Source organism: Elgaria multicarinata, chromosome 8 (genome assembly GCF_023053635.1).
Source record: "Elgaria multicarinata webbii isolate HBS135686 ecotype San Diego chromosome 8, rElgMul1.1.pri, whole genome shotgun sequence".
NCBI classification, from domain to species: Eukaryota; Metazoa; Chordata; class Lepidosauria; order Squamata; family Anguidae; genus Elgaria; species Elgaria multicarinata.
In genome coordinates this window covers 1330772-1354961 of record NC_086178.1, presented here as the reverse complement: position 1 = coordinate 1354961, position 24190 = coordinate 1330772, and the positions used below count along the sequence as shown (strand labels likewise).

The 24190-nt window shown below is 50.8% G+C and overlaps 1 protein-coding gene across 1 annotated transcript in view; it reads right to left on the bottom strand.

Annotated features, from left to right (window-relative positions):
* Positions 1–1527: 1527 nt before the first annotated feature.
* The window catches only part of MB21D2 (Mab-21 domain containing 2), a 60748-nt gene continuing 38085 nt past the window's right edge, over positions 1528–24190 (bottom strand). The window contains exon 2 of the mRNA XM_063131407.1: positions 1528–2880. Within this exon, the coding sequence (XP_062987477.1) occupies positions 1616–2880 (1265 nt within the window). The 3' untranslated portion in view covers positions 1528–1615. The remainder of the gene's footprint in view (positions 2881–24190) is intronic.

The window sequence follows — 24190 nt, the reverse complement described above, 5'->3', positions numbered from 1 at the left end:
TGGGGGCTCCTTGTCGTTCTTCCCCTCCTTTTCTTTGAGCCAAAACAGACATTACTTTAAATTTGCATCTAGTAGCTACAACATTTCCGCCCCCCTACATTTTTACTCTAGAGAAGGTGTAGGAAGCCTGAACCAGATCAGGACTTTAGCGTGAAGGGTTGGGGCTTTTAAGATCCAGATTGGGCTTCCCATGCATACTCTAGAGTAAAATTATGGGGGGGGGTGGATGGAGAGACATAGGTGCTATATACAGATTTAAAGTGATCTCTTTTGGCCTTTTGTAACCTTCAAGGCTAGACTACGCCAATGCAAATGTACTCTGCTGGGCTGCCCTTGATACCACATCGTGACACAGCAGCCCAGCCTCTGATGTAGGAGGGATGCCTCGGGCAAAACACAGCAGCCTTCCATCTTCAGGGCTTCTGTTCCACCGCTGCCACAAGCCACGAACAGAAGATGCTCCAATGGGCTCCCCAGTGACGAATGCACGGCGTTGCAACGTGAAGCCATCTGGAAGGCGGCTGCCTCCCACAGAAGCAGGAAACCAAAGCATGTTTATCAGCCCCAAAGCAAGGCGCACGTCCTCAGGGGCCCTTAAGCCAATGCACGATCCCGTATAACCCCTGCTGTGCAACGCAGGGCCATCCAACAGGCAGTGAGGCGGATGGGGCTGCGTGGCTGGCGCATGTGACGGAGAGGAGCCCACCAGCAGATGCTCATCCTTAAGAGAAGTGAAAAGCCAGAGGAGCCGCAGCGGTGGCAGGAGATGTCATTAGTGCAAATTAACATTGATAATGGTATGTTCTTTAATAGCATTTAAATAAGGCTTTGAATAATTACACACACGCTAAAAACTAACATTCCAGAACCTTATTCTGCATGGAAGATTGGCAGAAACAGCATTCTCAGTACTGCGCAGAGTCCGATTCTGAACAATTACATTCAAAAAGAGGTGACCGGGGTTGGGGGGGGGGGGTAGGGAGGCGGAAATTTCCCCAAATTTGAGAAGCCAAATTTGCACCACCATTTCTAAAGCCAACTTGGGTGAGAAAAGGCAAACCGCAAATAGAACGGGACACCTTGGCTAAAGGACAGGAAGCCAACCCAAAAACTCCTGCCTGGAACTTCTCAGACTCACCACCTGAGAGCAACAGGAGCATTTGGGAAAAAAGCAAAGCGAACCGTATCAACAGAAGAGGAAACGAGAGGAAAGCACGCCCTGCACGGAGTCAGGGCCGGAGGACGTTCTGACTGCGTAAAAGAAGCCTGGAAAACAGGGAGGACAGGAAGGAAGTGTGTGTACGTGTGTGTGTGTGTGTGTGTGTGTGTGTGTGTGTGTGTAGTGTTCAAATTATTTTTTAAAATTACAGAAATGAACAAACTCAAAAGAGAAGTTTGGGGTAGCAGCAAATGAAATCATAATATACGGCACCATCCTGAAGAACCAAGAAGACTTTTTTCTTTTTTTTCTTTTTTTTTTTTGGTGTTCTCAACAAATCTATTCTAAGCTGGATATGTTTTAAAAAAAAAAAAAAGGCCCCAAAGGGGGTCAAAGGGAACCATTGGTGAAGTCTGAAGTGGGGCGGGGCGGGGCGGGGCAGGGGGGGTTTGACTCTCAGAAGAATTTATCGTCGATTCTGAAGTGAGGCCGCGTGACGTCGTCTGGATTAATGAAGACCGAGATGGACTTCCCCGGGTTCTCAGTTACTAGCTGCTGCAGCTTTTTGGCCAGCCGGTCGTCGGGCTGGTTGGCGTCGCCTCCGTCCGACTGAGGCGACGGGATGGTGCTGGCGCTGCCCCTCCGCTGGAGTTCTAGCGTCAGCCGGTTGGCCGCCTTGACGTGTTCAATGGCCGTTTGGAGGTGTTCGGCGGGATCCGAGCGCACCGAGGAGAGCTTCCGCGCGTGGAGCATGACCGTCTCCTCGGAGAGGTGCTCCAACATGTTGCACTGGGGGATGAAGTAGTTGGGGCACATCTTGTTCACCAAGCAGTGCTGGAGGTCGTCGATGAGGCCGAGCAGGAAGTGGGCGGCGCAGTCCTCTTGCGCCAGGTAGTTGGCCGGCAGCCGGTCGCAGGCCCAGAGCATCATGCTGCGCAGGTGGTAGGGGCTGATGGCCTTGGGGCGCGAGAGCAGCTTGATGATGATGGCCTTGCAGGCCTGGTAGGCCTGCATGAGGCTGCCGGAGATGCACTTCTTCAGCTGGACTTCGCTCCGGGCAAAGGAGAGCCGCCACTCGTTGTCCTTCCTGCCTCGGTAGGAGCAGGCAGGGACCAAGTAGAACCCGCTGATGACTTCCTCCTCGGTGATCTTCCCGTCCCAGAAGTGGTTCTCCATCAGCCAGCTTTGGGCCACCGCCGGCCAGCCCTTGAAGGACACGACAGGCACGATGTCGTAGAGCATGCGGCTGCTGCCCACGCCCAGGATGATGGAGATGAGGGTCCCGTTCTTCTCCACCTTCTCCACTTTGGGCATCCCCCTCTGAGGCTTCTTCTGGATCTCGGACAGGACGATGCTGATGGAGTCGTAGAACCAGTCGGCCACTTTGGTCGGGGAAAAGAAGTAATTGGTGGCCCCGTTGATGTGGTCCACGATGGTGCAGCAGTCTTTCCACTTGCTGATGGTCCCTTCGTCAAACAGCCGCAGACTCAGCCACGAGTGGCAGAGGGCCGAGTGGCGCATGTCCAGGGTGACGGGCTGGTTTCGGTCGTGGAGCTTCAGCGCCGGCACGAGGAGGGTGAAGTCCATGTCGTAGTCAGTGCCGCGAGCGTAGATGTTGAGTTCGTCCAGGTCCAGGTCCACCACGCCTTCCCGGACTCCCCCGGAGAGCAGCAAGTACTCGTTGGCCACCGGGAGTTTTTGGTCGAGTTTCTGTACCATGCCTGCAACGAGAGAGAGAGGAGTGGGGGAGAAAGTGAGAAGGGCAGGCTGAGACAGGGGAAGCAGCAGGACGGCACAGACAACTTCAAAGGCCGTCACAGCTTGCCACGAAGGAAGGAGTAGGAGGGCACAGGCACCAAGGGGCAGGAGCTCAGATGCCCACACTGGTGGCTGTTCAAGCTTCACACGCCTGAGCGCTGGCAGCAGCAGCCTCCGTGCGCCCACCTGAGGAACGGCCCTCAAGTGTTCCCAATCAGCTCTTCCCTCAGAAGTGAGAACCAGGCGGCCCAGGCAACACACCAAGCCAGATTTGGACTCAGGCCCCGGAACTGACACCAGCTCCCCAGGGAAACCTGGGAAAGGAGGGTGTCGCCAGAGCTAGCTAGCTTGCTTATTTATTTATTTATTTATTTATTTCATTTCTATACCGCCCAATAGCCGGAGCTCTCTGGGCGGTTCACTTGGCAGTAAGGACGGAGGAAGAGCCGGCTCTGTCACGAAATCCACACTGATGGCCGATACTGTGATCACCTGGGAAGTTCCCCCTCCCGCTCTTTCAGTTTGCAGGAAATTTAATCATCCAAACTGGAGCGATTGGAGGCTCTGTGTTCCGAGATCAATCAAAAGCAGCACCTGACTCCAGAGGCGAAGGCCGCACGTCGTTTGCATTTAAATCCTGCCCTCCCCAGCCCATTAACCTGAACTATTTTCTGCAGGAGATGGCATTGCAGGGTGATGGCGTGCCATGCCGTGACCTTGCCCTCGACGTCCTTCTCCAGCAACTCCGCCAGCATTTTAACCAGCGGCTTCTTCTGCACATCTCCTGGAGCAATTCCAGCACGACGCAGCAAGCATCCGTTTTCAAAACCAGGGTTAAAAAGTCAAGGAGACACAGGCCTCAGCTAGACCTACGGGGGGGTGAAGATCTCGCGATATTATAACTGGCCAAAGCCTAAACAAGATCACGGGGGGGGGGGGAGTTTAAAAATCTCAGGCACAAGAACTGCCGTGCTGTTGCTTTAGCACAGGGAACTCCCTGCCACCGGAGTCTGCAGAGAAAAAGTCCGACAATAAAAATCAACCCCAGTCTGCCTTTACACTGAGTGGTTGATAACACACACCAATCACAGGGAAAGAAAAACCTCACGCACAAGGAGTCCCGTGCTTGTATTTCAGCCCAGGGAACTCCCTGCCACTTGAGTGGAAGAAAAGTCCAATGGTCTATCCCAGCCTGCCGCTATGCTGAGCTGACCACAAACACACAATCCACAGCAAATGCGAGTTCAAGTCTATGAAAAGCCTCACAGTACTTTTCATGGCACAGTCCTCAGAAATCCAAAATCCAAATAGAAGAGAGTCCATGTGCAGAGTGCTTTCAAAGTCCCAGACAATGGTGGATGCTGTTGTGTTTCTCAGAAAACTCCTGCTTTTGAAGGAAGGCAAATGACGAGGCTTGCTAAGTAATCTACAAAGCTTTTATTAAGCAACAAACATCTCTTCTACCTGAAGAGAGTAACCTCTTAGAAAAGTCCCCCTAGGCAAAACTATGCAAACTAAGCGAGACAATTGTCCGCTCAAGAAGAATAAGAAGCCACTTCCCAAATACTTGTAACTTCAGAGAGCCTGGTGCAGGTTCTGGCGTAATCGAACTGACTTTCTCACACCTTCCTTCTGCCCCATGCGTTTGAGCTTCCGGCAGATCCTAGCATCAGCTAGCTTGTCAGGACGCTCACTTCCAGAAGAAGGCTCACTTCCCACCGAGTGTGTAGGATTTGGCCTTGAGGAGATAAGCTCCGGAGAGAGCTGACTCCTAGATGGGGAATCACCCATGAGAGCTTCCTCCCCCACTGGTACAGGCTGCCTGGTGTCTGGTGCTGCATCTTCTAGTTCTGAATCTCTGATTGATTACCTGAAACATCTTCTCCCAAAACAGGGGCAATAGGGTTAGACATGACAGATCCAAACAAGGAGGGATTTCGGGCCATGAGTCGAAAGATGATCCTCGCAAAGGCTCCTCGCTTTTGCTCCAGCTTATAAAGGGAGGCATGGGCCTGTTCAAAACCATTTGACAGGCAGGGGCTCTGGCCCTTAAATCATGCCCGTGTCCAAGCAAGGCGGTACTGCTCAGCCCACCAAGACGACACTACCATCTGAGTGACTCCTTCAACAAGCCTCCCCCACCTTTCTAAACACATTATCAGTTTCCCAGGGAACTCTAAACATCTCAAAGCCAAGGGAGGGGTGTGTGAACCCTTTCCCCGGGGAATCCACGACAGAGATAAGCTTGCACAGACATTCCAAACTAGTTCTAATTAAATCTAACTACAACTTGCTGAAACCTCTACCTGACATCAATCCTTAGTGACAAAGCAGATTTTAACGGGTCTTCTGACAGGACGCTCCATGGGGCAGAGAGGAAAGTAGGGGTCAGATAAAGACATTGGATCAATGTGGGGATTTGGACAAGGGCAGAAGTTCTTCGGAGTGAGACACACTTTTGGGAGAAAGATTGCAGGAAATAAACCACAACCACAATCCTGACTCTTCAGTGGCACGTCCCTTAGCAGCTGGCTGCATTGAAATCAGGTGTGGAGGAAGGTCAGCTTTGCACCTGCGTCTTTGCAGTGCAAGTTCAATGGACTTTGTGCCTTTGACGTGCAAGACTGTAGACAGGCAGGGTGCTCCACAAACCTGTGTATTACCAAATAAATTCAGAAGAGAGGTCAAGTGTCTATACCCTTTTAAATGGGAATATAACAGATTAATAAACTAAGTCTCCCAGACCACTCATATCAAGAGGGGAAGCCCTAATTCCTCTTCCTCATCCATTTCAGCCTGGACCACGTAACGCTGAGGCTCCCTCTTCGCACTTTTTCGATCCATCAACGCAACAATACACCAAGAGGCAGGGCCAATGCAAACCGTCTGCCCCAGTTGACTTCTATTCTCCGGGACCAGCCCACCATCCACCGTTTGCAGTGAACTGCATTCTAAAAATAACCTTCTGAAGCGTTCAATCTCGAGCTCACCACCTGCACTTTGAAGACAAAAGCAGGTGCTGAAGTTTCTCAGGAGTGTCAACCTTTGAAGTTAAACTCCTTGAAAGGAATCAGACATCCTGCCAAAATGACCACGTGAAAAAGCAAAGTTTTCTCTCCCCACAAACCTAAAAAGGACATTCCGAATCTCCCCCCCCCCGCAAGAGCCGTGCAGAGAAGGGGGGAAACAGTTGGGCAGGTCAGAGAACTCCTTTCTTAGTTCTTCAGCTACTGCCAAAGGTTTTCTTTCTGAAAGTGTGTTGTTAAATAAACATGACTCCGAAAAAAGGCCCCTATGGGATAGAGGGAGCTATTTTGGGGAAACTATTTTTAAAATCACATGCCGAATGAATGTGATGCTGTGCTCCCTTTCGGAGGTTTTGAGATGCAATAAAAGGAGAATGGGGAAAGCTTACCAGCATCTCTCCCTGACACACACCCTACTTCCACTAAATTATTCTATTGAGGGGTAAGTCAGCAATTTTTCACTGATCTTTTCCGAAAATAGAAAACGCTGCTCGAGGTCTACATTTTTAAAAAATCCTTATTAAACCTCATTAAATAGAATGCTCGATGCAAGACAAGGCACAGGCAGCCCATTATTTTAAGATGTGCAGCTCTGACCACTTCCTGCAGAAACCTTTAATCTTCCTTTCTCAATTCCTTCCCCCCAACCCTTTCCCCACTTCACTGCCGCCAGCATGATGCACCCGGCACCTGCCAATCAGGACATGGATTCAAAACCAAGGTGAGTATGGACAACTTGCTTACCTGTAACTGCCATTCTCAGAGTCGCCATTTGTGAACTCATAGATATGGGTTCTATGCCTACGCAGAGCAGTTCTTTGGAACCGTCTAGAGCTGAGCGGAGATTTTAGGCAGGATCCCTGCCCAGGGCAAGGCTCCTGCCTCCTGCTGAGTTCCGGATCTACCACAGCAGAGGAGCAAATCATTGATGGCCTTATAGGCCCCGTTCAACTCTACGATTCTATGGCCTCAACTCTACTACTCTATGATTCTATGAGGCATCGAAGAGGAGAAGAGGGCAGCTTGCATGAGTTCACCATTGACCACTCAAAGAACAGCAATTGCAGAGGTAAGCAACTGGTCCTACTCTGTGGTCACTGTGACTCACACCTACGGACAACTCCCACCGGAAGGGCAGGGATGTAACGTGAAGGCAGAAGAGAGGACCGCCCTGCCAAAGGTGGCACTGGCATGAGCGCTGGCCTCCAGGCGGTGGGGCTTGATGGAAGACAAAGGCTGAGCCCAAACTGCAGCATCACAGAGCTGAGGGAGCAGGACACCCCTGGGGAAAGCAGGAGAGGAAGCGGTTGCTCAGGAGCCAGGAGGCGAGTGTGTCGATCGGCCAAGAGTACAGTGGATACGGCCCGTGGGGCAAAGTAACATCGGGGCCTGCTCCTGCTGGACTCTTCCCCCCCCACACACACACAGGGCAAACTGCCATCTTGGCCCTGTGGGGAAGAAGAAGGACCGAGGGGACAGGAGCAGGCAGAAGTAACATCGGAGCCTGCTCCTGCTGGACTCTCTCTCTCTCTCTTTCTCTCTTTCTCTCTCTCTCTCTCCTCCCTCCCTCCTTGACTCCTTTTCCTTGTGTGTCATGTCTTTATTAGATTGTAAGCCTGAGGGCAGGGACTGTCTTTTTTGCTAAGTGTAAGCCGCTCCGAGAGCCTTTTTTGGCTGAGGAGCGGGGTATAAATATGATAAAATAAAATAAAAAATAAAATAAAGTGCTGTGTGGACACAGGGCACCCCTTCCCCGGGCGGCCCACCAGCAAACAAGGGATGATTCAGAAGGGAGCTGTGCTCTGCGGATAGAAGCAAGGAGCCCTCCTGATGTTGAGGGGAAAATGAAGAGGCAGGTTGGGGAAGGAATGTTGAGAGCACTAGAGGCAACAGACACTTAGGGAGGAAGGAAAAGTCCAGTCGCAGGATGACCCTTATCCCTGTGGAAAGTCAACTATGGTTGGTCGTGCCGCAGAGCGCAGACGTCTCTGCTCTACATGCCAAGGTAATGGCGTTAAGAAAAGCCACCTTCATAGTGAGGAGGTTCAAAGACTTTGGCTATGAGCTGTGGAAAACTACGGAAAGGCTCCTTGTCTCAACAGGTGGGACCTTTAACAGGAAGATGTTGGAGAGGCCCAGGAGGAAGCGCTTAACATCTGCATGGGAGTCGAGCAAGAAGTCATCAACCTCCTTATGACTGGTGGAGAGAGTCGCTAGGAATACTTGCGGCACTGGAAACTCCAGCAGGCCTTTCGCTTTAAGAAAGAGAAGGAAGTCAAGCACCAGGGTGCCAACGCAAGTCTTTGTATGGTGTCCAGTAGAGACAAGGAACACCAACAAGCCTTTACGCTCAGCATTGAAGGACGCCTGAGTGGACGCACCACCACCACCACCACCACCACTATCCGACACGAGCAGTGCCTTGACTGACAGCTTTGGCAATTTATCTCCGTCCTCAATTGCTAAATGGCCTTGTAGGCCCCTTCCAACTCTGCTATTCTATGATTCTATGATGGCTGCCTCTTGAAGGCCTCTAGTGTGGGAGAGCCCACAACCTCCCTAGGTCACTGGTTCCATTGTCGTACTTCTCTAACAGTCAGGAAGTTTTTCCTGTTGTCCAGTCTGGAGTAGGAAGGTGTGCAAAACGTTGCCTCTCTGTCCCCGGAGGAAGACCTGCCTGGCTTCTGGGGAACTCATCAGGCACTGTCCACCTGCTCAAGACGTAAAACTGAAAAAGACAAAGAGCGGCCCAGTGCTGCACAGGATGTGAATCCCTTGCTTGCAGAGCGTAACCGCAGGTGCCACGGCGTCAGCTCCAAGCGTCGCTGCGTGAGCTGGCCATAGCACAACTGCGCTGTGCCAGGCCTTGAGCCAGCCTGGTGCAGATTGAGAAAGGGAGTGTCAACAGGAGGAAGCACAGCTACCCCGACTGACCAGTTCTTGCAGTGACGCAATGCCCAAGCACGAGGGGCCAAATGTCATGGAGGAGCAGCCTGACCCTAAAGCTGCGCTGGCGTGTAGCTGCAGCTCTCTTTAGGCAGCCGGGTGGCTCAGAGACTGCTTTTGCACCGGGAATTCAAAACACACTGAAACAACCACAGAGGTAGGTTTGTTTTAAGACCTTGCCTAAGTCGGAACCATGCTCAGAGGAACTTGCTGTGAAGAGTTCTGGGATTTAGAGACTGAAAGAACTGGGCCTGTGTAGCCTGGAGAAGAGAAGATTGAGGGGAGACATGATAGCACTCTTCAAATACTTAAAAGGTTGTCCCACAGAGGAGGGCCAGGATCTCTTCTCGATCCTCCCAGAGTGCAGGACACGGAATAACGGGCTCACGTTAAAGGAAGCCAGATTCCAGCTGGACATCAGGAAAAACTTCCTGACTGTTAGAGCAGCACGACAATGGAATCAGTTTCCTAGGGAGGTTGTGGGCTCTCCCACACTAGAGGCATTCAAGAGGCAGCTGGACAACCATCTGTCAGGGATGCTTTAGGGTGGATTCCTGCATTGAGCAGGGGGTTGGACTCGATGGCCTTGCAGGCCCCTTCCAACTCTGCTATTCTATGATTCTATGATTTATAGGAGCAGCTACTTCTCTCCCTCCAGGCAGAAGTAACTGGGCTGAAGTGACCTCTGGTCCAGGGATAAAGCCGATTCTCCAGGTTATAATTGCGTTTGGAAAGTCAGCCTCTGTTGATCTCGTGTTTTGGGGCTTTGGGAAAAGAAAGTGGTCAGGATGGGGGGAGAAGCGGCAATGAGGAGGAAGGAACTTGTATTCTCCGTCCCTTCCCTGGGGGAGCACAGACCACGGCGTGGGTGGAAACTGCCTTAAACCTTCTGAGCTCTCACAAGACACAGCTTGTTTCTATTTCTCCAGGTGGCTTCCCCCTCCACCCCATTTAAACAATACCAAGGTTTGCTACCAATTTCTTGCTTGTCATCCAGTAAGTTTTAAACTGCTTTGAGTTTAAGAGCCAATGAAAACCCCAATAAAACAAGAACATTTTTACAAATAAAAATCTAGAGCTTCGGGAATGAGTTCCCCTAAATTTCCCACTCTTTCAATCATACCAATTCCCTTTTCGGCCAGGGGGTGGCACGAGAACCCAGTTTACATTTTCTGCTCACCAAAGTCAAACAGGCAGCGGATTTGATGCTACAGACCAAATTCTGGAGGAAACGTAAGAATCCAGCCTGGGTCATCTATGTTTGGAGAAAGGGAGGGAACAGATCAAAGGAAACCAGACAGACGCATTCATGGGGTGGCCCGTTCTACACCAAGTAGGATATAACACTTTGAAAACGGGTTCAAAACTGTACATGGCGTGTGTCCGGGGCCTAAACAGTTGTCACTACTGTTATAAACCATTATAAGGCAGTAGTGTAGATCACAGAATCATAGAATAGAGTTGGAAGGGGCCTACAAGGCCATCGAGTCCAACCCCCTGCTCAATGCAGGAATCCACCCTAAAGCATCCCTGACAGAGGGTTGTCCAGCTGCCTCTTGAAGGCCTCTAGTGTGGGAGAAGCCCACAACCTCCCTAGGGAACTGATTCCATAGGTAACTGATCCTGCCTCAGATGCTGTTAGTGGGTGGTTCTTCTCATCAGATGGAGGGTGCTCAACCTGTTCTGGATGGGACTGCACTCTGTCTGAAGGAGCAAGTTCATAGCACGGGGGTTTTCCTAGATTCATCTCTGTCATGTGAGGCTCAGGTGGCCTCAGTGGCAAGGAGTGCCTTCTACCATCTTTGGTTAGAGGCCCAGGTACACCCATATCTGGATAGTGATAACCTGGCTTTAGTTGTTTATGCCCTGGTAACCTCGAAGTTAGATTACTACAATACATTCTACATGGGTCTGCCTTTGAAGACGGGTCAGAAGCTACAGGTCATGCAAAATGTGGTGGCCAGATTGATAACCAGGACAAAAAGCTCCAAACATACAACACTGATTGTGGCCCACTTGTACTGGTTGCCTGTAAGTTTCTGAGCCAGATTCAAAGTGCTCGTTTTGACCTATAAAGCCTTACATGGCTCAGGACGACAACATCTGACAGACCGCCTCTCCTGGCATGAACCTACCTGTATACTACACTCATCATCTCAGGCCATCCTCCAGGTGCCTCCTTTGAGAGACAGTCAGAAGGCAACGATGAGAGGGAAGGCCTTCTCGGTAGCAGCCCCCCCCCCCAATTATGGAAAGTTTAAGACCTCCCTCTTCTCTTGGGCATTTCATAGAATCATAGAATAGCAGAGTTGGAAGGAGCCTACAAGGCCATCAAGTCCAACCCCCTGCTCCATGCAGGAATCCACCCTAAAGCATCCCTGACAGATGGTTGTCCAGCTGCCTCTTGAAGGCCTATAGTGTAGGAGAGCCCACAACCTCCCTAGGTCACTGGTTCCATTGTCGTACTGCTCTAACACTCAGGAAGTTTTTCCTGATGTCCAGCTGGAATCTGGCTTCCTTAAACTTGAGCCCGTTATTCCGTCATATGGCAACATATGAGGAGGCTTTAATCAGGTCCTGGCTTTTTCTTATTGTTCAGTGTTTAATGTTGTTTAGAGATATGTGTGCTCTGTCTTTTTATATATTTGTATGTAAATGGTTTTTATACTGTGAATTTAGGTTTTTAATCTTTGTAAACTTCCCGGGAAGCGTCATCTCTTGGACGGTACAGAAATGTAATGAATGAAATTGCTATCACGTGCTCTGCTCTCCTGTTTTGTCTCCCTTCTGGAGGAGAAGCTCCCTGGGAGGACTTGTGGCATTTTGCAGTATTGGTTTATTTACAAATGTGCAATGAGAGGATGAAGGGAGGCAATGAGCTCAAGCACTCCTGGCAGGCCGCCCCCATCCAGCCCCCAGAGAAAAATGCCTGCACACTTGCGCAGCTCATTCTCTGCATGCACGCGCACGCGCACGCCCTCGGTTTCAAAACGTCTGTTTCAACAGCAGCCTTTGCCAACCTGGTTCCCTTCAGAGGAGCTGGACTTCAACTCCCATCATTCCCAACCAGCAAGGCCATGGAAGAACGAGTCGATGTAATCTCCCTACCAGAGGAAAGCCGCCCAGCCTCCTTAACAATACTGAAGGAGGCCTAAAGCAGGCAGATGCCCCTCTTGGGAAAGCTGCAGGCAGATCTCCCTTGGAGGGGCTTCGGGACGCGGGGGCCGACTAAACGTCAACCCACTCGCTTCCCAAACCTCCCTCTGCCCCCACCAGGCGCACAGCCCCTGTGAAGAGGACAGGAGAGGCCCAGCGTGCAGTATCAGGGACTGCCACTAGAGGGCAGGCCTCTTACAGGAACATAGGAAGCTGCCTTAGTGCTGAGTCAGACCAAGAGTCCTCCAAGCCCAGTACTGCTGACACTGACTGGCAGCAGCTCACCAGCGTTTCAGGCAGGAGTTTTTCCAGCCCTACCTGGAGATGCCGGGAGTTGAACCTGGGACCTTCTGCATGCAAAACAGATGCTCTATCACTGAGCTATGACCCTCTCCAAAGGCCTCAGAATACCTCTTTTAAGCAAGGAGCCCCCGCCCCCTGTTCCTGGACACCTTCAGAGGTCTTGATTTAAAGGCCAAGCAACCTAAGCAGAATTCTGCGACCTTTCTTGCTGGTGAAGTGCAAGTTTTGTATCAATACTTATCATTCTGTAAACCGCCCAGAGAGCTCTGGCTATGGGGGTGGTATATAATAGGGGTGTGATCCGCTCCGATTAGGAGCGTAGAAGCAGTAGCGGATTGGCCTGCTCCGCCTTACCCAGAGGCGGAGTAGGAGCGGACCGCGGACCCCTAGAAGCAAGGCGAAGAGAAGCGACCATTTTTCGGAGCTCCTAGTTCAGGCGGAGCGCTCCGGTCGCCATCTTGAAAACATTTCGCCATAGGATTGCATTGCGGCAAATAATCGCAGATAACTACGTTCTTTTTGAAGCTATCATTCTGGAAATTCTTGTGCACAGAGAGTCGTGGATGGGGGTCATTTTGAGACCACTCTCACCTCTCTGCGTCGTGCGGGTCGCGTGCTATATTTTTTAAAAAATCGGGTCAACCGCGCGGCTCAAACGGCGTTTTCGGCTTTTCGCCCATAGGATTGCATTGAGGGAAAGACTCGGGCATAACTGGGTTGGTTTTTAAGCTATCGTTCCGAAAATTCTTGTGTACAGAGAGTCGTGGATGGGGGTCATTTTGAGACTACTCTCAACTTTCTGCGTCGTGCGGGTCGCGCGCTAGAAGATTTTAAAAAATCGGCGGGAAAAATACCTTTTTCAAAGGGCTGAGGGGCAGAGTCAGCTCCCGGTCATGATCACATGATCCCAAAGTTGGAGGAGGGCATAGGCAAAACGGGTAACTTGGGATTCTGGGAAACTTCTCTTTCTTCATCTGAACGGGCTTTTCCCAGTGTTTTTTAAAACAGTAGCCCCACCAAATGCACAAACACAACCTGAAAATCATATACTAAGCCAAGAATAAGAGATAGAAACACAGCACTGCTACCCACCCTAACTTTGGGGAACAACTGAAAAGATGTGGTGCAAGGGGATGAGCTCCCCTAGGGCATCTCATCGTGGACGTGCCCCCACTCTCTCCTGCACTGGAAGGCCATTAGAGCCTTCCAAAGAGAGTAAAACGGTGGAGCAATGCCTATCATGAGTCGAAGTGAGCGTTTACTTCTTAGTGGTGGAGCGATGCCTGTTATGAGTTGAACTGAGCGTTTACTTCTTAATCTCAGAGCTGTTGGTGGCTGTCTTGAGTTGAACTGGCAGCTGCTTCCCCCTCCCCCGGGCACGTCCCCCTATTGCTGGTAAAAGACAGATATAGGATCCGGAGCTCCGAGCAGAGTGGAGCGGAAGTGGGCGGAGCGGGGGCGGGGCGGAGCGGCCCAATCTGGAAAATGGCGGATCTGCAAGTGAAGCGGAGCGGGGGGTCCATGCACACCCCTAGTATATAAGTGTAATAAATGAAATGAAATGAAATTTACAAAAGCACCTGAAAACAATTAGGGATGGCACAACAATTGAAAGTAAAACAGGACCAAGCTTGGAGACCTGGACAGCCACCTGTCAGGGGTGCTTTAGGGTGGATTCCTGCATTGAGCCGGGGGTTGGACTCGATGGCCTTGGAGGCCCCTTCCAACTCTGCTATTCCATGATTCTATGACCTGCAGTCGCCTCAAAGGCAAGGTCCCTTAGCAATTCCATCCCAAATCCAAGGGTCTTAGATTAGGAGGAGAGGAGGCTGCCTTCCCTAGAGTCAGACCACCGGCCCACCTCAGTCGGTACGGTCTATGCCAGCCTTCGCCAACCTGGTGGCCTCCAGATGTTTTGGACCAATTCCCACCAGCCCCAGCCAGCACCGGCTAATGACCTGGGATTCTGGGAGTTGCAATCCAAAGCCTCTGGCTGGGGGAGGCTGGGGTCCACCAACTGGCAGCAAAGGCTCTCGCTCTCTGCAGGGTTCAGGCAGGGCTCTTTCCCAGCCCTCCGTGGAGGCGTCGCCGGGACTGAACCTGGCACCCTCTGCATGGAAAGCGGGGCCTCCGCCACAGAGCTGCAGCCGCCCTTCCCTTTTGCAGGCTCACCAACGGGATATTTCTTATCCTAATGGCAGGCCTACAAAACCTAAACTAGCCCCACTTGCCTGTGCCCCAACAGCGGAGACCGGGGCTTGCAGTTCTGTGTAAGGATTCACAGTTTCCAACGAAGGATTGTGGCGGCATCACTCTGCCACACAGCCCACAGTTCTTGGACCAACCACTTTCGAACTGGCTTTAAGTCCGCCGTGTAAGTGGGCTCTAAAAACCACGTTTAAAAGTCAAGGCCCTCATAGAATCATAGAATAGTAGAGTTGGAAGGGGCCTACAAGGCCATGGAGTCCAACCCCCTGCTCAATGCAGGAATCCACCCTAAAGCATCCCTGACAGATGGTTGTCCAGCCGCCTCTTGAAGGCCTCTAGTGTGGGAGAGCCCACAACCTCCCTAGGTCACTGGTTCCATTGTCGTACTGCTCTAACAGTCAGGAAGTTTTTACTGATGTCCAGCTGGAATCTGGCTTCCTGTAACTTGAGCCCGTTATTCCGTGTCCTGCACTCTGGGAGGATCGAGAAGAGATCCTGGCCCTCCTCTGTGTGACAACCTTTTAAGTCTTTGAAGAGTGCTCTCATGTCTCCCCTCAGGTATTAAACTGTGGCAAAAGGGCAGGTTCAACTTGATCGGGTTTCAGTGTATGTTTAGTTTGTCTGTATAATTTCGGGTACTAATTGGTTGCATCAAGTTTTTTTTCTGCTGGTTTCAGGGGGAACTTGTCTCTTTTAAGGGTACATCCTAATAGCTGGCCACATTGGCTGCTGGACTGGGGTCTACGTGTGTAGTTTTGGTTACTTTATTATCCCCTCATTTTTTAATTATATTTATGAATTTTGTATTTATTAGCCAAGTTTAAGTCCTGAATTGACAGTTTGTTTATAGGCGTATTGTAGTATTTCTATTGTTTGCTTATCATATTGCTCTCTTTTGATATCACTGCATTCTGCCTGATGTCGTCAGCCGCTTTGGGCTCCCTTTCGGAGGCAAAAGCAGGACGCAAATAAACTGTGAGGGAGGGGCATTCACCCAAGCAAAGGTGCTTGGGTTGGGTTTCTCCAGGAAAGCTGCCGGCATTACATCCTTGGCATTCTCATACCAACTGGGAGCCACAATACTGAAAGGTGCCCATCAGCTGTGGATTCTGGCCTGCCAGGTGCTGGACCACCCCTTCCCATTCATTAAATACACAAAAGATTTAACAGAATCACCCCCCAAACATCCTCAGGGTCCTTTGTAATAACACAGCGGAAGAGACGTTTCAGAAATAGCCAGATCTTACGCAGCAGCTTCAACAAATAACATTTAAAATCAGCATTTCCATTTCGTTAAATCCAATGAAAAGGCTGTCTTGGCTAGAACAGGAGTCCGGCAAAAACCAGAGGAGAGGGTGCACCTGTGCTCGGTCCAGAATCTTGCGCGATGGCGTCGCCACACGGGCTTCTCACAAGCCCACCTGCAAGGGCAGTGATGCTCTACGCTTACTGCTGCTACAAAAGGTGTTGTGGTTGGCTTTCTTGCAAACAGGGTTCCTGGAGTCAACCTCCCACGACCCTTTCACCACCACTTCATTCTACACAGGCCCCCAGGACCTGCCCTCAGAGGCTCACATGGCCCCCAAAAGTATGAAGAGGAGGGATGAAGGAGTTGAAAACTACAAGACTCTACTCTCAAAGGTTGTTTAAGGCAACAACTAATCCTACTGTGCCTTTTCCAGTAGTGTGTCAGAGAGAGAGAGAGAGAGAGAGAGAGAGAGAGAGAGAGAGAGAGAGAGAGAGAGAGAGGGTTGATGCATTGTAGGCAAACAACACAACTGCAGCTTGCTAGGCTGGATATCTGGGATTCCTTTGTGAGGGGCAAGCAGGAAGCCAGAAGCTGGCAAAAGCGGCCCACACGCACCCGGCCAAGCCCAGGTCTGGTCCAAACCCACAATGCCCCAGCTTCACCGAGGGACGGCAGTTGCCAGGCCTGCCACGCTGGTCATTCACAGAAAGCCTTGGCGGGCCCCAAGAGATCTTGGATTAGAGCAACGGACCTGCTGGAGAAGGACCCAGGCCAGCAGCGCTCCCCGGCCAAAGGGGGAATCCCAAAGCACCAGGGCTCACAGCCAACGAGGCGAGGAGAAAGAAGCCAGGAGCAGGAAGGAAGGGCTCCACCATCTCCCTGCCCCAACCTCATTAACCGGCCCATTTTCAAGGCAGCCCCAATTTGGGCTCTTGCGCACTGAAGGCAGGTGGAATTCATGGCAGAGCAGGAGGAATCCCTTAGCATTAAGGAGGCATCCCAACAGGAGAGCGCAAAAGGAGCATCCTTTGAAAAGGGCAAGCCAGGAGCTACCTGTGCCCACTTTGCCTGCCAAACGTCTCCGGGGAGTCATGCCCAGTACCCCCCACCCTCTAAATCAGAACCGGAGCTGTATGTTATGAGTGACTTTCCAAAACTGAATCCCAACCAACCCCCAGAGAGGCCTAGAGCTGGTCTGATTCCGTGGCCGTCCGCCCAGCCTCCTGCATTCAAAAGCTCTAGCAAACTTGAACGGAGCTTTCGAAGAGCTCGAACAGCGCCTACTGCAGCCCGCTTCATGCGCAGCTGGGACAGCCCTGCGGACCAGCCGTGCGCTGCGCTGCACCTCCTTCGCCATCCCCATTCCCTGGGCGGCAAGAGAACGCTTCCGTCTCCCTGGTGGTTCGTACACAGACATGCGCCACGTGCAGCCTTTGCTTTGCAGCTGAAATTGCCAAAGGGGCCGGACGCAGTTGCCACGTTGAACACGCTGCTGCAGGACGTCATTTCGAAAGACACCCGTGGTTCATTCATAGAGGGACCGGCGTGGGAAGCCACTCCGCTGCCTCAGCTCGCTGTCAGCGCTGGCAGTATGCAGCCGTCGTGCCGCTCAGGCTTGAGGAACGGGCCAAGGTGGGACTCGGCCCAACTGCCTTTCAAAACGACGGCCGCCCTGGCTTTGCTTCAGCTTCATTTGTGGTTGTTATAGTAACGCCATGATTTCCATTTTGCAAGAGAAGGCCCATAAAAGCTGAGCACAAGAACCGCGCAGCAGCCAGGAGGCAGAGACAGTTTCAGGCTCTTCCAATCCCTGGAGGAGTGTCTTTATGCTACCCTAATCATTCACTGGAGAGCGGCCTAAAAAGCTTTTCAATAAATACATGAAAATAAAATTAGTTTCCACCTGTGGCAATAACTCCCAAATGCTCATTACCATACGTAGTGGCAGAACCAGACACATGCAGCCTCTTCGACGCCTGCCAACCCAAGCCTGCCCCTGGCTGTGCTGTGCAGCGGTTTGGAAGTAAAATTACTACGAACCGGTATAAGAGGCAGGGAAGCACAAGACAATGACCAACCCGAACGGACGGAGGACAATCAGCCGGAACTAAACAGCCGGGTCAATAAATATGAGGCAGCAGTGCTCTCACAAAGGCTATGAACGGACACTGAAAAACAAAACAAAAAAGACCTAAGAACCTATTTATTGATTGATTGATTGATTGATTGCATTTCTATACCGCCCAATAGCCGGAGCTGTCTGGGCGGTTCATAAAAATTTAAACCATTCAAAGTATAAAACAACAGTATGAAACCATAATATAAAATACAATATAAAAGCTCAACCAGATAAAAACAGCAGCAATGCAAAATTACAAATTTGAAACACCAAGTTAAAATGTATTTATAGACTGTTAAAATGCTGGGAGAATAAAAAGGTCTTCACCTGGCATCTAAAAGCATATAATGTAGGTGCCAAGCGAACCTCCTTAGGGAGCTCATTCCACAGCCGGGGGGCCACAGCAGAGAAGGCCCTCCTCCTGGTAGCCACCTGCCTCACTTCCTTTGGCAGGGGCTCGGGGAGAAGGACCCCGGAGGATGACCTTAGGGTCAGGGCAAGTACATATGGGAGGAGGCGTTCCTCCAGATAGCCTGGCCCCAAGCCGTTTAGGGCTTTAAATGTTAATACCAGCACTTTGAATCGGGCCCGGACCTGGACTGGCAGCCAATGAAGCTGAAAAAGGACTGTATAGCTTCCAAATCACGTGAGGTACTGGTTCCTCTCTATTCGGCCCTGGTTAGGCCTCATCTAGAGTATTGCGTCCAGTTCTGGGCTCCAATTTCAAGAAGGACGCAGACAAGCTGGAGCGTGTTCAGAGGAGGGCAACCAGGATGATCAGGGGTCTGGAAACAAAGCCCTATGAAGAGAGACTGAAAGAACTGGGCATGTTTAGCCTGGAGAAGAGAAGATTGAGGGGAGACATGATAGCACTCTTCAAATACTTAAAAGGTTGTCACACAGAGGATGGCCAGGATCTCTTCTCGATCCTCCCAGAGTGCAGGACACGGAATAATGGACTCAAGTTAAAGGAAGCCAGATTCCGGATGGACATCAGGAAAAACTTCCTGACTGTTAGAGCAGTGCGACAATGGAATCAGTTACCTAGGGAGGTTGTGGGCTCTCCCACACTCGAGGCCTTCAAGAGGCAGCTGGACAACCCTCTGTTAGGGATGCTTTAGGGTGGATTCCTGCATTGAGCAGGGTTGGACTCGATGGCCTTGTAGGCCCCTTCCAACTCTATTCTATGATTCTATGATTCTATGATGTGGTCTTGTCAGCCAGTCCCTGTTAGTAACCGTGCTGCCCTGTTTTGTACCAGTTGAAGTTTCCGGACCGTTTTCAAAGGCAGCCCCGTTTTGGGCATGAATTGCTGCATACAGCCCAGAGCGCTCTGGCTATGGGGTGGTATTAAAAACATCAACAAAACAAAACAACAACAACATTGCGTTAGACAAATTTGTATGTCTGTCAAAAGCTACAAGTTATCTAAATGGAATTCCATGTCCAGAAGCTATCTAGCTGTGTGTGTGTCTCTCTCTGGCCATGCTGAATGGGGTTGATGGGAATGGTAGTCCAACACATCTTTAAAACACCTGGCTAGGGAAGACTGGCTTTTACCTGCACTTCAGTAACATTAAGCAAGGCTGGACAGTCAAAGAGCTCACTCCGGGGCTAAGGAAGGCTCACTCTTTGTCCACAGGGACTCATTGCGTATTCTTTTTTTCAACCCCCTTTCATATCCTCCACCATTTGGGGGCTTTTTGGGGAGGAGGTGGAAGAAAGGCACAGCAACTGAGCAAGTTGGAGCATGGAAAAGGGTCTGTGGGGTGCAGTTTGTACGAAATGACCCTTTAAACTTTAAAGGCAAGCATCTTTGCATACACAGGTAGATGCAGGGAACGACCCACCGTGTCTCCAGACAGACGCAGGCGCGTGTGCACACAGGCACATTTATGCCCCTGCTGCAACGCTGATTGATGTTGTTCTGCTCCAGGGGAGCCCTCTGCCGGAGTAATGCCGCCCAAGGTGCTTGCAGCCAAATTCAAGGGGGCATTTGTGGGGTTCCTCTGGATACAACGCCCAAGCCTTTGGGTGCACCAAGCCCCACTCTTCAGATCCCAGCCATCTTCATCTCTGGCTTCATGTTTCTTCGGACTGCCCAATTGTCTCTGCATGTATGTTTGGGGTGGAGGAAGAGCGGATTTGAAAAGGATCATAAACAACCCTATATAATTAATATATATTTTCACCTTCGCACGTGATGGTGTTCGTTTGCTCCCTCCCTCTCTCTGCCTGCGCACGCACCCGGAAGTCCAACCATTTGCTGAAACCCGACACCGCTCGACGCACCTGCAGGTCTGACAATGCAGCCTTTCAAGCCCCTTGCTTGGTCCTCCTGCTCGATCCGTTCCACAAAGCGCGCACGCATGCAGCCACCCCTCGAGGAGGAGCAAGGCCTCCATAAGCCCATTAGAACAGACCTCACCGTGACTAAGGCAGAGAACGGGATTACGGAGGGGGCTGGGAGAGGCGGGCAGGATGGCACCAGACAGGGCAGCTTGGCACCAGGATTGAGGCAACGAGCCTTTAAGCCAGAACGGAGAGCGCAGCGATGCCCTGCCACAAACCCGTCCAGATGAGGAGCGGCGTCAGGGGGCCGGCTGAACACAGGGCATCCCTTGCCCGGCTCCATGACCAGCAAAAGGCCTCTTCCCATCTCTAGCATGCTCTGTGTGTACGTGTGATCCACAGAGTACTGCATTGTAGTGGTGTTTCGAACACAACTCCAGGTGCACCCACCAGGTGAGGTGAGGTGGCCACAAAGAAGGCCTGGTTGGTGGGGTTGTGGCTGCCTGGTGCAAACATCGTGGCCTTTTCGGCCCCAGGTGAAAACCTTCGGCTTTTCCCAGGCTTATTTAGCCCTTCAGTTTGTTTTTGAAAGTACGTGGCTGGGGTTTGTTTGGTTTTTTTAATCTTTCCCTGCTGCTGTTTCCCCCCCCCCCCTTCTGGTTGTGTCCCATTTAAAACTTTTAAAGGTTTTATATTATATTTTGTCCGGCTATATTTGAGGGTTTTAATTTTTGCAAACTGCCAAAACCTTTGGCTGCTGAGTGGTAGAGAAAAATTATAAATAAAACAAAACCAAACTTTCCCCTTACTGGCACGGTGCTCGGTAGAGGATCTGGGGGCCCCAGTCACGCTCTTTCTCAGTCCAAACCGGCTTATAGGGTTGTTGTGAGGACGAAGTGGGACTCCATATAACACCCGGTGCTCCTTGAATTGCTCTAATGGAATCATAGAATCGCAGAGTTGGAAGGGGCCAACAAGGCCATCGAGTCCAACCCCCTGCTCAAGGCAGGAATCCACCCTAAAGCATCCCTGACAGATGCTTGTCCAGCTGCCTCTTAGAGGCCTCTAGTGTGGGAGAGCCCACCACCTCCCTAGGGAACTGGTTCCATTGTCGTACTGCTCCAATAGAAATAGAAATAGAAATTGGGGGGAGGGAATGGAATAAGAATATAATTAATGTGAAATATCTCTCATTCCATCTCTCTCTCTCTCTCATACACACCCCAAAGCCCAGCAATTTGAACAATGCATCTTCCCAAATACTCCTCTGGAATTACATCCCAGCCTGAGAGTAGCCGCACTAGTCTGCAGCGGAGAGTCAAGCTGAGCTGTGGCACCCCAGAAACAGACCAGTGTAGGGGAGCCCCACAGCCCCAGGAGCCCGACATGTCCCCAGATGGCTAAACCCTGGTCCATCCCTCAGCGTGGGTCAGTCTGGCAAATGCATCAGAGGCTTTTTTTGTGAACCGCCCAGAGAGCTTCAGCTATTAGACGGTATAAAAATGTAATAGATAAATAATAAATAAATAGATTTTTCTTGGTCCATTGGCTGCCGGTGGCTGCTAGGGTGCGCTACAAGGTCTTGTTGACCATGCATAGAGCCCTGCATTGCTTGAGTTCTGGATACCTGAGCACTCGCCTTTCTCCTGTGTCTCACCATTGGCAGACTCACTCTCAGGAGTCCCCCGCTACAAACTGGTATGTGCCGGGGCCAGGGCTTTTTCAGTGGCTGGCCCCCGGTGATGGAAAAATGTGCCACTGGAGATTAGACAGGCTCCCGCTCTCAATTGCTTCAAATTCCTTCGTAAGGCTTTTTTGTTTTCACAAGAGTCTGGGGAGGGGGTGGTTTAAATTGGGGTTGAGGGCTTTTAATGGTTTGTGGGTGAGGGTTTTAATGGAATTGTCTTAATGCGGGTTGAGAGTTTTAATGGAATTGTTTTATATGTTATTGTAAAGCACCTCAATGCCAGAATTGGTGAGGCAGCGCTATAAAAATACTTTAAATAAATAAAATAATAATAATAATAATAATAATTGGTCCGTACATCAGGGGTCTGGAAACAAAGCCCTATGAAGAGAGACTGAAAGAACTGGGGATGTTTAGCCTGGAGAAGAGAAGATTGAAGGGAGACATGATAGCACTCTTCAAATACTTGAAAGGTTGTCCCACAGAGGAGGGCCAGGATCTCTTCTCGATCCTCCCAGAGTGCAGGACACGGAATAACAGGCTCAAGTTAAAGGAAGCCAGATTCCAGCTGGACATCAGGAAAAACTTCCTGACTGTTAGAGAAGTACGGCAATGGAACCAGTGACCTGGGGAGGTTGTGGGCTCTCCCACACTAGAGGCCTTCAAGAGGCAGCTGGACAACCATCTGTCAGGGATGCTTTAAGGTGGATCCCTGCATTGAGCAGGGGGTTGGACTCGATGGCCTTGTAGGCCCCTCCAACTCTGCTATTCTATGATTCTATGATCTTGCATGAGCGACTTGTCCACGTTGCCCAGTCGCCGTGAACTTGCTGTGCTCCATGGAGATCCGTCCTTTGAGAGTTCGCTCTGCGCCTGGGCCTGGCCGGGATTTTTGACAAGCTGCACCCACTTTGTCACTCAACAACTGGTGATTAACAGCCACTTCACAACAGCCGCCTGCTCTCCACACACGGACACACACACACCGGTCTCTGGGAAGAGTTTTATTGCCAGCAAAGGCCCTGAGCAGATCCAAAGGAACAGATGTCCGTATTGTAATCTTTTTTGGGGTGGTGGTGGGGAAAATAGAAGCAAGTAGAGCATGTAATTGTAGGAAGGGGGACTTTTTTATGTGGTGGTGGTGAAATAAGGTTGAATTAGTTTGCTTCGTGGTTCAAGCAATGGGGTTTGACATTTTGGGGGAAAAGAAAGCGCACTCCTTAATTTGGTAAAGAATATGGAAGTCATTACCAAATGCACTCTTAAAACATATGTGATCATATGAAAAGGAGGACAGGGCTCCTGTATCCTTAACAGTTGTATAAAAAGGGGAAATTCAGCAGGTGTCATTTGTATGCATGCAGCACCTGATGAAATTCCCTCTTTGTGACGACAGTTAAAGCTGCAGGAGCCCTGCCCTCTTGACTAGATACAAAAGACAGCAGGGCTCCTGCAGCTTTAACTGTTTGATGAAGAGGGAATTTCACCAGGCATTGCATGCATACAAATGTCACCTGTTGATATTCCCTTTCTACACAACTGTTAAAGCTACAGGAGCCCTGTCCTCCTTTTCATAGGGTCATCCTATAATATAGATATATTCCCCTTCAGGATCAGAGAAGGCTGCCTACGGACACCAGTTGCGGGGAAGCACGAGTAGGGGTGGGGCGTGGCACTCGTGTCCCGTCGTGGGCTTCCCCGTGGGGCATCTGGCTGGCCACAGTGGGCTCAGGAGGCTGGACTGGAGCGCCAAGCGGCCCTGGGTCAGGCAGAATGGTTCTCCACAGGTTCCAGCAGGACTGGGGAAAAGCTCCACCTGAAACCCGGATGGACCACAGTCTCTCAGTGCAATCCGTCTTGAGATAGATGGAACAACGGCACCGATCAATATGAAGCAGTTTTATGTGCTCTTAATTGTTAAAATGGATTTGTTGTTTATTTTTAATGTTCTGGTTCTATTCTATTTTGTGCACTGTCCCATGGGTATGGCACAGGCTGAAAGCTGGAGGTTGGGCGGGAATGGGATAAAAAATAAAATACAACGCTGTAAGAAAAAATATCTGGACAATCCCAAGGTTGGGTGACGTAGCAGAAATATTATCTGGAACAAAGGGGAGCATAAACAGAATGGAACGATGGGACTCGGAATTCTTCGGCCGGCACCTGGGGCTGTGCCTCCACCTTGCCTTCCTTGCTACTGAGCTGGGGGGGGGGGGGGCAGCCTTGCACACATGCACGCCACGTGGGTGGCTGGTGCATCTATCCCCAGGCTCCAGAGAAGATGGTG